General features: G+C 32.8%; 1 protein-coding gene across 1 annotated transcript; it reads right to left on the bottom strand.

Moving 5' to 3' along the window:
* Window positions 1-2,378: 2,378 nt before the first annotated feature.
* Window positions 2,379-11,462, bottom strand: LOC113847793 (protein arginine N-methyltransferase 1.5-like). The gene is made up of 24 exons (XM_027477075.1): window positions 11,319-11,462; window positions 10,828-10,951; window positions 10,076-10,185; window positions 9,443-9,535; window positions 9,279-9,341; window positions 8,774-8,853; window positions 8,551-8,626; window positions 8,367-8,468; window positions 8,023-8,095; window positions 7,812-7,903; window positions 7,607-7,699; window positions 7,302-7,439; window positions 6,054-6,122; window positions 5,880-5,948; window positions 5,734-5,787; window positions 5,573-5,647; window positions 4,595-4,687; window positions 4,403-4,506; window positions 3,893-3,941; window positions 3,712-3,798; window positions 3,488-3,593; window positions 2,803-2,890; window positions 2,593-2,686; window positions 2,379-2,478 (listed from the first exon to the last, which is right to left on the bottom strand). Exons 1-24 carry the CDS (start codon window positions 11,460-11,462, stop codon window positions 2,395-2,397), a joined length of 2,160 nt encoding a protein of 719 aa, XP_027332876.1. The 3' UTR covers window positions 2,379-2,394.
* Window positions 11,463-11,874: the final 412 nt, after the last annotated feature.

Raw genomic sequence — 11,874 nt, 5'->3', positions numbered from 1 at the left:
TTATTGTGCTTTAACTGTTTGAGAGTTTGGAGGAAGAAATTTAAAAAATAAAAATAAGAAAAAAGATTAATACAAAGTCTCTCAACTTGAAGGAATTTAAAAACATAGTACTACTAAATTTTCTAAGATTTATAAATCTTCTCCCTTCTTATCTAAAGATTCTGAAAAATAACAAAATATCACATAAGTCTTCATCTTCCTTTCTCGTCCCTCCAAAAATCAATTCTCAAACTAAGCTTAAAGGTTTAAAAAAAAAAATTGTTTATTAGTCTTTAAAAATATTTTTTAATTATTATTTTTAAATAGTAAATTTTAAAAATTAATATTTTCATTCAATTTATTATATCTCTTTACAGCTTAATAATCTTTTCTTATATGCATAATTATATATTTTTTTATTGTCTTTATAAAAGTACTACTATTTGTAATAAGTCTATGAATTTTTTTTTTGTCAAAATTGAATCCTTAATTTATTCAAAATGTCAAGAGCTATAAAAAAATTTATATTTACAAAAGTTCATTTTCAACCACTCTAACGCACCATTTTAATTTCAATTTTCTCAAACCAACAAATCTAACTTTAACTTGGCCTTAACTTTTTTGTCTTCAAATATACATGGTTTTGAATTTCCTTTTTTTTTTTCAAGAAAATATTTCACCTTTATTGTTAAATACATATATTATCCAATTTCATAAATACAATAGTTTATATTTTTCAATAATATTTTTCTAATCAATTGGTTTAAATAGAAGTTAACTATCTTTATTTTTTTTAGGTATAGTTAATATAAGTACATATAAATTCATACAAGCTCACGTGAAAAATTAATTTTCACAGGAGCTTGTACAAATTTTCATCCACCTTTTTTCGAACCTTCATCTTTTTTCTCCCCTAACTCTTTTAGTATCCTCTCCCCAAAAGTTTCATCTACCCTCTCCTCATCCTTCATCTTCTTTCTCCCCACTTTGCTCCCCTTAGCCCCATCTTTCCACCCTAAACTCATAGCTTTTCTGTGGACTTGATTACAACCACAAACTGTGTCACCGAATTAAATGATCTTGAATTAGATTTCACACAATAAAAACAGAATTATTACGACACAAATAAGAATTGAACTAAGAAGAAAATTAATAAAAAGTAAAAATAGAATAGAGATGAAAAATGGCGCCACAATCGCAAGATTGATAAGCCAAGGAACGATTGTCACAAGAGTTTTGGCCTCTTGATAAGATCAAAGAAAATTGGCTCACTCAAGAACCTAGAGTTACACGCTCTCACAAGAGTGTTCAATCTCAAATTATATTCAAAACTAATTAAAAGTGTGTTTACAAGAGCTTATATATGCCTAATGCTTGTAAACTAATACTAATGCAAACCCTAATGGGTTTCTTGTACCAACAAGCCTAAATTCAAATAAACTAAATAAAATAACAAGATTTTATCCTAAATAAAAACTCAAAATAAGTAATGACTAATATTAAAATAAATAAACTAAACATAATAATTAAATCCTAATAAAACTCGTTAGAGTTCAAATCCTCTAAGCATATGTAATTAATTATCTTGAGTTTTTTTAACTCTAAATTGAGCTCCCTTTCAAATAAGACAGCAACAATCTTTTCTAAGTCTCCATTTATTCTTTTTGTCCTTGCCATTAGTCCTTGAAACTCTTCCAATGTCTTCAAGTCTTTGTTTTTAATGAGCCTTCCTTGATTCTCATCAGGACTCATTCCAACTTTTTAACCCTAGTCCTAGCTCTTTTGAAAATAAAAGCGGTCAATATAGAATTAATTTAATTCAAAATACCTTTTTACATTAAAAAATATTAAAAAATCTTTTTGCAATAAAAAATAAATTATAACAAAAATAAATATTAAATCAATTAAAACTACTTTATTAGTCTATACAAATAATAAATTATATATATCAAATTCTTGTATAAATTCTCAATTTTTAACATAAACCTCTCACAATATAAAATTTATATTCAAAAAAGGGATGAAATAGACCTACATAAAATTACCATATTAAATACATCACATTATCTTATAAATTGTGTATTTCCAACTTACACCTCTCATAATATTAAATTTATATTAGGAAAAAGGGATTGAATAAGCCTATTGGATAAAATAGAAAAAAATTATTTTATGAATTTTCTTTTCTTATTCATCAACCAAACCTTAAAGTATTAAGCTGCAATCTCTAACTTTGACCCTTTTTTTTTTCATTTTCTTTATGGTCATTTCTCTCAATATCAAACAAAAATCACGGCAAAATTTACAAACAAACTGTAAATTGATATTAATGGCAAAAAAAATGATACCCGACATCGTTTTTGTACAACATGTTTTCTCAAAAAGAATTGTACAATATTCCAAGGAGCAAATCCACTAGAGGTTCACCCGGTATGAGCGACCATTACAATTGTGAATTTGGGACGTAAAAGGAGATGTAATACACCACTCATACCAAATCTGTTTCAGATTCCACAAAGAAATCGAAAAGTCGAAATCAATAATATGAAATGGATAAGAGAACTAAGAGTCTATAGACAAAATGCAGCAAATGATACAAAAACCGAGAACAACCTTTGTCGAATCACAACAGCGCCAGAAATGAACTTCCAAGGTAGAACCACCATCCACACAAATCGGTGTTTTTAATGGAAAAAACATTGGAAACCTTACAGGAAAAAAGAAAAACAGAATAAGGAACCGAGTTGGATGGACTTTTATGATTTCATTCTAAACTGTCTTTTTTATTGCATTATTTTCCTTTTTAAAGGAATTTTCCAATACCATGTAAAAACAGTTGGGGTCGCTGTTGAAGGTTCAATTCCAAGATGCACATCCTTGTAGAGAGTTGCATCAAAGTAGCCAGCAAATCCTAGTATTAGAGAGCACAAAAGGATTATAATACGGCTAAGTTATGCAGATGACTTGCTATACAAAAATAGAGAAGCTGATAGAAATAATCTAAAAGACTGAGAAAAACATCGTTTTTGTACAACACCAACATCCTACACTACTTTGTACGAATGCCCCATTTCCACAATTCAGCAGAGTATATTTGTTATCGTGAACAAGTGTAGCGACAGACAGTGTTTAGCGAACAAATGCGGGAAATTCAGGTTACGCAACAACTCTTACTTTGGTAATATTGATAGTTAGTGGGGCTAATGAGAATTTTGTGGCCCCTAAAATTGCAGAGTCACTTGGGTTGAGGGTGGAAAAAGCGCACTAGCTAAGGTTGAGGTTAGGGGATGGGCATGTGGTAGCAACAAAGGCCAATGTTGTCAAATTCTGCTATGGATGACAACAGCTGAAATGAAGGTAGACGATCACATGTTAGACATTGGAGGGCTAGATGTGATATTAGGAGTGACATGGTTCCAAACACTGGGCAAAAACTTCGATTGGCTGGGAAAATGGGTAGAGTTAAAAGGAATACAAAATGAAGGAAATAAAGAAAGACCATACATACCATGAACCATTGCTGAGCCAAGGTCATCAGGTATCACAAAATGCAGCTTCTTATACCGCTGGTTGCTTTCTTTATCAAGGCATTTTGGATGATGAAAGGAGAAAACCTAATCAAGTGGAATCAAAACCATACAAATTCAGTAGAAAGTACTTAATTTCAATTTTCGCAAGCAGAATAGTAGAACAGCGCAAATATTAGAACAGGGGATGGATTGAAGGTCTCACCTGCTGAGTTGGTGCAATCCGGTAAACTTTGTGAATTTTCACTTCATATGGAGTGTCAAAGTATAATATATCTTTAAGCTTCTTAATCTGAAAACCATTAAAAGTTAATAAATTGAAGTACTAAATTTGTATGGATGAAGGAGCGTATAGAAAAAAATTGACAATGGAGAGAGTGAGATACATTATTATACAACTTCGAAGCTGTCAATGGTTGGAGGAAACTTGTGTACCTGAAAGTTACTGTAATAATTTAACACTAACGTTCTGTAATGACTAATGACTTCTAATTCCATGAAGCAATGACTCCTATGAGCACTCTGTTTTTGCTAACAGAACTGTACATCCAAAAATTCTACGCTCCTGATACCACCAAAATTTGTTGCCAATTTATTGACTTCAATTTATTTTCAGGCTTTTCACAAACTGGGTGCCGTGAACGAAGCAAGTGTGAGAATTATGAGTAAAGGAATCTAGAAAATGTTCAGAATAATAATTCCCAAAATGCTCCAATAACCAACTATCTAAAGCTTCATATGTAAACTCATGCACACTAGTCATTTATCTTGAATTAGCAGAACGGAAATTGATGTACCTTCATATTACAAATAGAAAACGAAAAAGTTAGCAAAATCAACAAAACCCTTTAATGACCATAAATCAATTACATATTGAGTGAAAGGAATTTACATACGAAGAAGGTATTGAAATTCCATCTTTCTTTAGAAACCTTTGAAGTCCATCAATGCACTCGGGAGAGAGCTCATTGTCACCAAAGGAACCTAGCAAATCACTAACCTAATTTTAACACCACAACAGCAATCAGACAAGACAGTATAAAGAATAAAAGTTAAACAAGTGATCAAGTATGATTGTACAAATATACCAATATGTCAGCTTTTACAGGGGCAACCCAGGAACGGGCGTTACATGTGATTACAGTGACAATATTTTCCCATGCTTCTGACTCAATTAATTCCTGTTCCAACAAATAAAATGATGTATCTATGATTATTCAAAGAATGAATCCTTTTTCAAGATTACAGTCATTATGTCTTCAGGAAAATTTTCGAAAATATATCCACGTAAACAACATAAATGATATTGGGCAGGCGTTTGTGAAAACGAAACAACAAAATAACATGAACCATTAATTCCGTTCTTGTAATTATGGACCATTAACTCCACTGAAAATGTTACATTGATCGGCGTTAAAGCAAAATTAATTTATCTTTTAGAGTAAAGATTCTTGCAATAGTATAATAAAACAAAGATGTAATAGAAATACATTAATGACAAAGATGAAGTACACTTGCAATACTGTCCAACATGTAAGCACGTAAAAATACATAGAGACATATGTAATAGAACAAAGAAGAAAAGCATCTTGAAGAATTCGTGGCAATAGGGCTGGACAAATGCTGAAACATGTAACAAAACATTCAAGCAAATATATGACAATTAAGTCTAACTTGTACTGATGCTAAAAAGAGAGCTTTTTAAAGGAGATGGAGAGCTATGAGTTACTTTTGTATTAGGCAATGTATGTGTGTGTGTAGAAAGTACGAAATTGAATACACCACTGATGATTAGTTTGGACGCCCGAAAGAAATAGGGGCAAAAAGAAAATAAAAAAAAAGAGAAAATAAACAATAAAAGAATGTTAATTTTCTCTTTTATAGGTTGGATGAAAAAATATTAAAAGAAAGTTTCTTTCATTTTACTTGATCTTTTTACTATTTTTTTAGGGAGTCCCTCCCACCTGATTTCTTTTTTTACTATTTTTTTTATCTTCAATCAAACAGTTAAAAAATTATAGTTTATACTTTCTCTGCACTCATTTTTGACCAAAACCAAAGCATACCTTCAGTGCCATAGCTACATTTGGATTGTTTTCCAAGGCATAAATTCTCAGCACCCGCCCAGTTTTTTTGGCAGCCTACGTACGTACATATGAAGATGACAAAAGTTATTCCAAGGAATATGATATTACCCAAATCCAATCCACATGTACAAAGATCACACATTTAATGATGCCCTCACAAGAGGCCCACGCCCTGCACCAGCAATAATCAATACCTAGCCAGACGAACAACAAAATAACCTTTAGATCTGCTACAAAGCTTAAAGATAACAAAAAATAATTTTAAAATGTGCCTTTTTTTTTTTACCGCGGGAATCTTAGATGCCTTTTGCTTAGGAAACCTGTCCAGCAATGCTTGACGAATTGCACTTTCGTACTACCAAAAAAAGAAAGATGGCATTCGTAAATTTTATCACGCTCTGCTTCTACACCACGCAAGAGGTAAGCATTCCAAGCTATTTCATTAAGGGTATTGGCACACCTGACTATATTTCTTATGATCTTTCTCATATTTGTCACAGACCAGGGCCTCTGAATAAATCTTAGTAGGCTGCACAAAATTTCAAAAAAGCAATACAAAAAAGTTTGTAGTGTTAAAAGTTATTTCTTTTGCATCAAAGAATAGCAACACTCTTTTCAATACTTTTTAGAGTGCTACTAACACTCAGATCAAAAAGGAAATATTGTCTTATTTATTATTAAAAAAAAACATATACAAACCCAAAAAAAAAGAAAAGCTAATTATTATTTTAAAACCACATATATTCTTGACTGGAGACATTGAAATAACAATAATTTTTCTGTCTATGTAAACAAGTCAGTGACACAAAGGAATTAAAAACGTAGTTAATAAAAATATTGAATATTCTTTATTATATTCATTAATATATATATCTATATATACGTTTTAAATATGATTTTTTATTCAAACTTTTACTTTTCTTTTTATATGTTATTCCTCATAGGTATCTTTCACAACAATGAGTTCGAATAATTAATGAGTAATAAATTTCAAATTGATTTTTAAAATTATGAGTGTCGAATAATTTAGTCATGAGTTTCACCACGAGGACTACATCTTGTCTTTAGTTCGCTGGTAGCAATCTCTTTGGTGAAATCTTAATAGTCTCAATAGCAATCATCGGTGGACCCAGCCATTTGCTGCCCCATCATACCCTTTTTTTTTATGGTGAACAAAAACTCCTAACGACAAACTTCATATGTAGATTTGAACTTTGATGTTATAAATGACTCGCTAAGAGGTATGCATCTAGGTTGAGATCCCCTCAAACTCCACCGTCTCCACTATCACCATGACTTCATCTTACCATAGGTTTATCAACAAATAAGACTTCCAGGAGAATACAAAAAAGACAATGAAGAGTGAAAAACAACAACAACAAATAGCAAAAGCTACAGTGACAAGTTCAATAACAATAATAGCTAAGAATGTTATGAGTGACAAAATAAAAGAAAATCAGCAATGATATCAACAACAGCAATAAAAATAAGTTATATTATACTGCAAATGTGAAATGACAGCATTTTAACAACTCGAATCTCATTGTCATTTAACAGAAGATATTATCACAATTATGATAAAAATCATTAGATAAATCATTATCCAATATTTACAATTTTTAGGAACTAATTGAGAGTTTATTCAATAATTAATTAATAAAAGCTTCTCGCAAATCAATTCTCATGTGTATGTCCATTCGCTCACAACCTCAACACCCTTTTTCTCCGCCGCAGGACCCCCCACATCCACAACGACATCAAGAGAAGTGGAAAGCGATGGGGGATCGGAATAGGAAACAGAGAGCAATCGTTTGAAGGTGAGACGCAGAGGAAGAATGGGAAAGGGCTAAGCGGCAGCAATGAGGTTGTTGTAGTTGGAGAGTGGGGTTCAGATTACATGATGGATTGGATTGAGAAGGAGGTGAAGAAGGAAAGGTCGAAGGGGTGGGTTCGAAAGGTGGAGAAGAAGAATAGGTAAGGTTAGCTTGAGCGAAATGGAAATGCAAAAAATACAAAACTGGAGAGATCCAGATCGGGAATGACAAGGGGAAAATACAAAACAAGGGACAGAGAATACTTACTAGCGAGGGTGGCAGTGAAATATCCCTGACACAATACTGACAAAACAGCAACGTTTGAAGGGTCAAGAAGAAGATAATTGGAGATAATGTCACAATAATATACCTTTCTATTTGACATGTGCACAGACATCAAATACCTCGAAACTTTGTGGTTCATCAAGAGGATTCATTTGTTCGCATAGGTAACCAATATGGTCCAGACAAGGCCGCAAAGGATGTGCAATTTTATCTAAAAAATAACATTACACTCAAAAACGTACATGAATTTATGTTTTAAAAAATAATTATAAATGAAACTCGTGTCCTGACTTTAGAAGAAAAATGAATAAAACAAGAAAAGAAACTTACCTGCAGCGGAATCAAGACCCTTAGTGTCTTCTGAAGTCTTATTGGGTTGAACTTGTATATCAGATATAATGATCTAGACATTCAGTATCTTTATTCAGTATCTAGATAAAATGCTAATTGGGTCGATCCACTGTCCAAATATGAATTGTAAGATTGAAAAGGCTGTGTTCCGCGGAATTAAATTGATGGAGAAGAGAGCAAAAGAAAAATGACTATTGGTATACAGAGTTCAGAGTTTGTAAAAAACTATTTTTTCTGAGAATGACATTTCTGCGATATTTTATTTATGGCTAGCATTATTTTGTCATCCAACACAGACTAGTATAAGGATTTTAGATGTATACCTGTATAGAATGGTCAATCAAATCAGAAATCAACTTCCGATGACGCGTTGAGAGACACTTAGTATTCTTATAACTACGAGCACGATTGTTGGTATAAAAGATCTTGCAAAAGTTAAATCAAAACCATCATGAACTACACAAGAATCAGCATCATGAACTGGTATAAGTGCATTATAAATCTTACTTCTGAATCTATTATAGCTGCAACGACAGGCTCCCCATACCAACGTTTATACGAGTTTCCTGGAGGCAGGGGTCGACTAATAACAAGAACAATTTTCGTGCTAGGGAAAATTAATAAAGATTTTGTGCAGCTATTGAGATATTTGAGCGATCATAGTCAAGGAACAAATGCAATATCAAGGTACATAGTGTAATAGATCAAACACGAATTCCAAAGCACTCACTAAATATCTACGGCAACCCTTAATTGACTATGGTGGTCACAGAGCTGACGAAACGAATTCCATATTTTCCAAGAATGGACCTGGAAATCAAGATTAGAAAGGTGACTGAGAATAAATTAAACCTGCTATCATTTTTTCATTTACATAAAAAACTTGAATTTTTATGACTTCAGAATCAACCCCTCAATACTCCGATACTCAACAATGTTATATGAAAATTGAAAATGAACATAAAAAAAATAACATAAACACCGTATGAATCTCGCGTGTATTGTCAAGATGAATATCAGACCAAAAACTCACTGGTCACTATTCGGTAGCTTTGACTTTACAACAGCGAGGGTTGTTTCAGTCAGAACTCAGAAGAGTGTCGTTTCATGAAGAGTATCAGATAATTACGAAACTAGCTTGAAATTCACATTTGAGAAGAAAAGTGCATGTGCAATTTTCAGGGGCGGGCGGGTTGGGAGGTATTGTTACTTTATATTGATTTTAGCACTCTTACCCAAGTAGGGGAGCTTGCTGTACAGCCATCATCAGCCATCCCAAATGGAATCCTAAGCCACAACTTCATTGGAGAGTTACAGAATCAGAAACAAGTATAAGAATGTTTAAATGACATTCATGGAGGACAAGCGTTCAGTCATAAAACAGAACTTAAAGTGTCACCTCCATGTTGCTCTCTAGGCCCTGTAATATTTGTTTCACACACCTAGCATAGTTAACACAGGAAGTTCCCTTAGGTGTTGGAAGAAGGCAACCCTGCAGCGCACTATGAAATCAGAAAAACCATGTGCAGTTTACAATAAATAAAATATTTCTTTTTGTTGGCGACTACTGATCAGAGTATGAGATAATAATGTAGTCTAATAACAAACATGATGCGACTTTATATATAAAACCAAACAGCATGCTCTTGGTGGAAAAGTTTACAACAGCAATATATGTATCTTCACTAGAGAAGCGGAAAGTATATGAGTCAGATGTCAGTGGTTAAAAATACGATGAGGATAACTCACGGGGATTATCGAGTGAAAGAATGTATTCACACAAATTTATCAGTTATCGTTCCTTCAATAGATTGGTAGCTTATGCCCAAAATAAATTTCCTAACCAATAATCAACTCCTAAATCCAATGCTTTCAGCCTAGGAAATTTAAAATCAAGCAATAAAAATGTGTAAAATAAACAGCAGTTTCAAACTGAACGAATACACGTGTAAAATTACTCATTTCAACAACTAAAACCAATGAGAGGAATAAAGATCTCATTTGCTACTACTTTGGTGATATCAAAGAGCACCTGTAAAGAGAGATAAGAGGCCCAATATATTTCTTGTTTGAGACTAGCTTCAGAATCTACCCTGAGGCTTTCATTCTCTGAATCCAAGTCTATCCATGAGCTAATTTTTCCTGAAGACGTGTAATAAATCATATGAGAAGCTTAACACAGCTGCAAATCGGGCAAGATTATCAAAAGAGAATAGAATATTCACAATCAAAAGAATATAACAAACACGAAAGAACAAAAAATTAGGGTCATCATGTAGTTAACAAATTCAACAATCAGCATGTATGAAGGTCTTACATTCTTTAGAAAACTAAATGTATTCATAAACGGAGGTTATTCAAGAATTGAACAGAGATAGTAATTATTTAACAATTTTTTCAAAATACAAACGTCACAAGTTTCATGTGTGTGAATAATTAACTATCACGAATGGCTAAAATGTAAAAAACATAACCCAACCAATCAACATAACAATGCTCTCCATTCCAACCACTAACCGTAGAGGCCACGGGACCAAAGATAAGAATAGAAATTGGAATCCACTCCGTCCCATTAAATTTGACCGCAGTTTATTGGTTATTTCCGAATAACCGATAAACTGCTGTCATTTCAGTGCAAAATTTGATACTCGATTTGAGCACAACGCCTATTTTTTTGTTGCGCCCCAATTTTTCATCATGCAAATATCCAAATTCATGACAAGAAAAAGGCATCAGGTTCCGCACCACAAAAAAAAAATAAAAAAATCATCCAGTCACCCTTACCTATTATATGTTTATGCCATTCTTCTGGGTTCACGCTGAAGTCTGACGAACCATACGGCAGAAGCCGCATTGCCACAACATCAGGTAGCGACTGTGCTACACTTGGCCGATAATCACAATGTACCTGAATCGCTAAACAACACCATTTACACTAAAAAAATAAAAGGATCCTTTCCTAACAAATTGCATTTATTTTCCAAAAATTTATACATTGTTCATGAAAATTTTCACCTATTGAAAAAATGTAGTCTTCAAGATTGAAAAAGCATCGCAAGAAATAACGAGTTATTTTTCTTCAAACAACTTAAGCCTAAATTTTACTCTATTGTTATCGTAACAGAGTTCGACGTGTCCAAATCCTACGAGCAAAAACATTCTTCAAAGAAAATGGTTAGAAATGTAGTTAAATGCATATTCTACGACGATTCCATTGACTAAACCTTGAATTTCTCGAATTAAATATGAAGAAAAAAGAGGTTGAAAAGACGAACCAGAGGAGTGAGAACGAAACTGAAGCCTCCAACATCAAGATTATAGTCGAGGGCTTTTTGCAAGTTGTACGTGAACTCCGTCTCTACACCTACACTAGGTGGATTCCATGGACGAATTCCGTGGTTTTTGCTCGCTTGAGACATTTTCGCCAACATTCACTTTCACTGTTTCAGTTACCAGAAGAACAAGAAGAACAGATGAAGAGCAAAAAGAGAGAACTCAGAAAGAAGAGCATAGAAGAAAGATTGATAGAGAGAGAGAAGATGAGTGCATATGAAATAGCAAAAGAGCACTGTTACTAATATATATACACTTCTACGATACTCAACAGCAATTATATTCGGTTATAACAGTTTCAACTAACCTGAATCAGTTGCCAGATTTCAAAATCCTTTTCATGCTCCACTCGTGCTGGATTCAAGTCAAACCGCCAATTCCAGTCTGTTGACTCTATGATCCCTTCTTTTAAAAAACAAATACAAACATAAACATTATTTACAGAATTTAAAATAACAAAATTGTCTAAGAAAATATAACATTAATGTTGTTAATATA

This window comes from Abrus precatorius, unplaced genomic scaffold (genome assembly GCF_003935025.1).
Source record: "Abrus precatorius isolate BTA unplaced genomic scaffold, Abrus_2018 Scaffold8, whole genome shotgun sequence".
Taxonomy (NCBI): Eukaryota; Viridiplantae; Streptophyta; class Magnoliopsida; order Fabales; family Fabaceae; genus Abrus; species Abrus precatorius.
This window is presented reverse-complemented; position numbering and strand designations above follow the sequence as displayed.

Bases quoted from the DNA above. Each gene is read 5' to 3' on its own strand.
- LOC113847793 (XM_027477075.1), bottom strand. From the start codon at position 11,462: ATGTCTCAAGCGAGCAAAAACCACGGAATTCGTCCATGGAATCCACCT. The intron at 9,536-10,075 runs GTGCTCTTTGAT...AGTGCGCTGCAG, and splicing joins CCTCTTATCTCTCTTTACAG to GGTTGCCTTCTTCCAACACC. The intron at 3,594-3,711 runs GTGAGACCTTCA...CCACTTGATTAG, and splicing joins GGATTGCACCAACTCAGCAG to GTTTTCTCCTTTCATCATCC.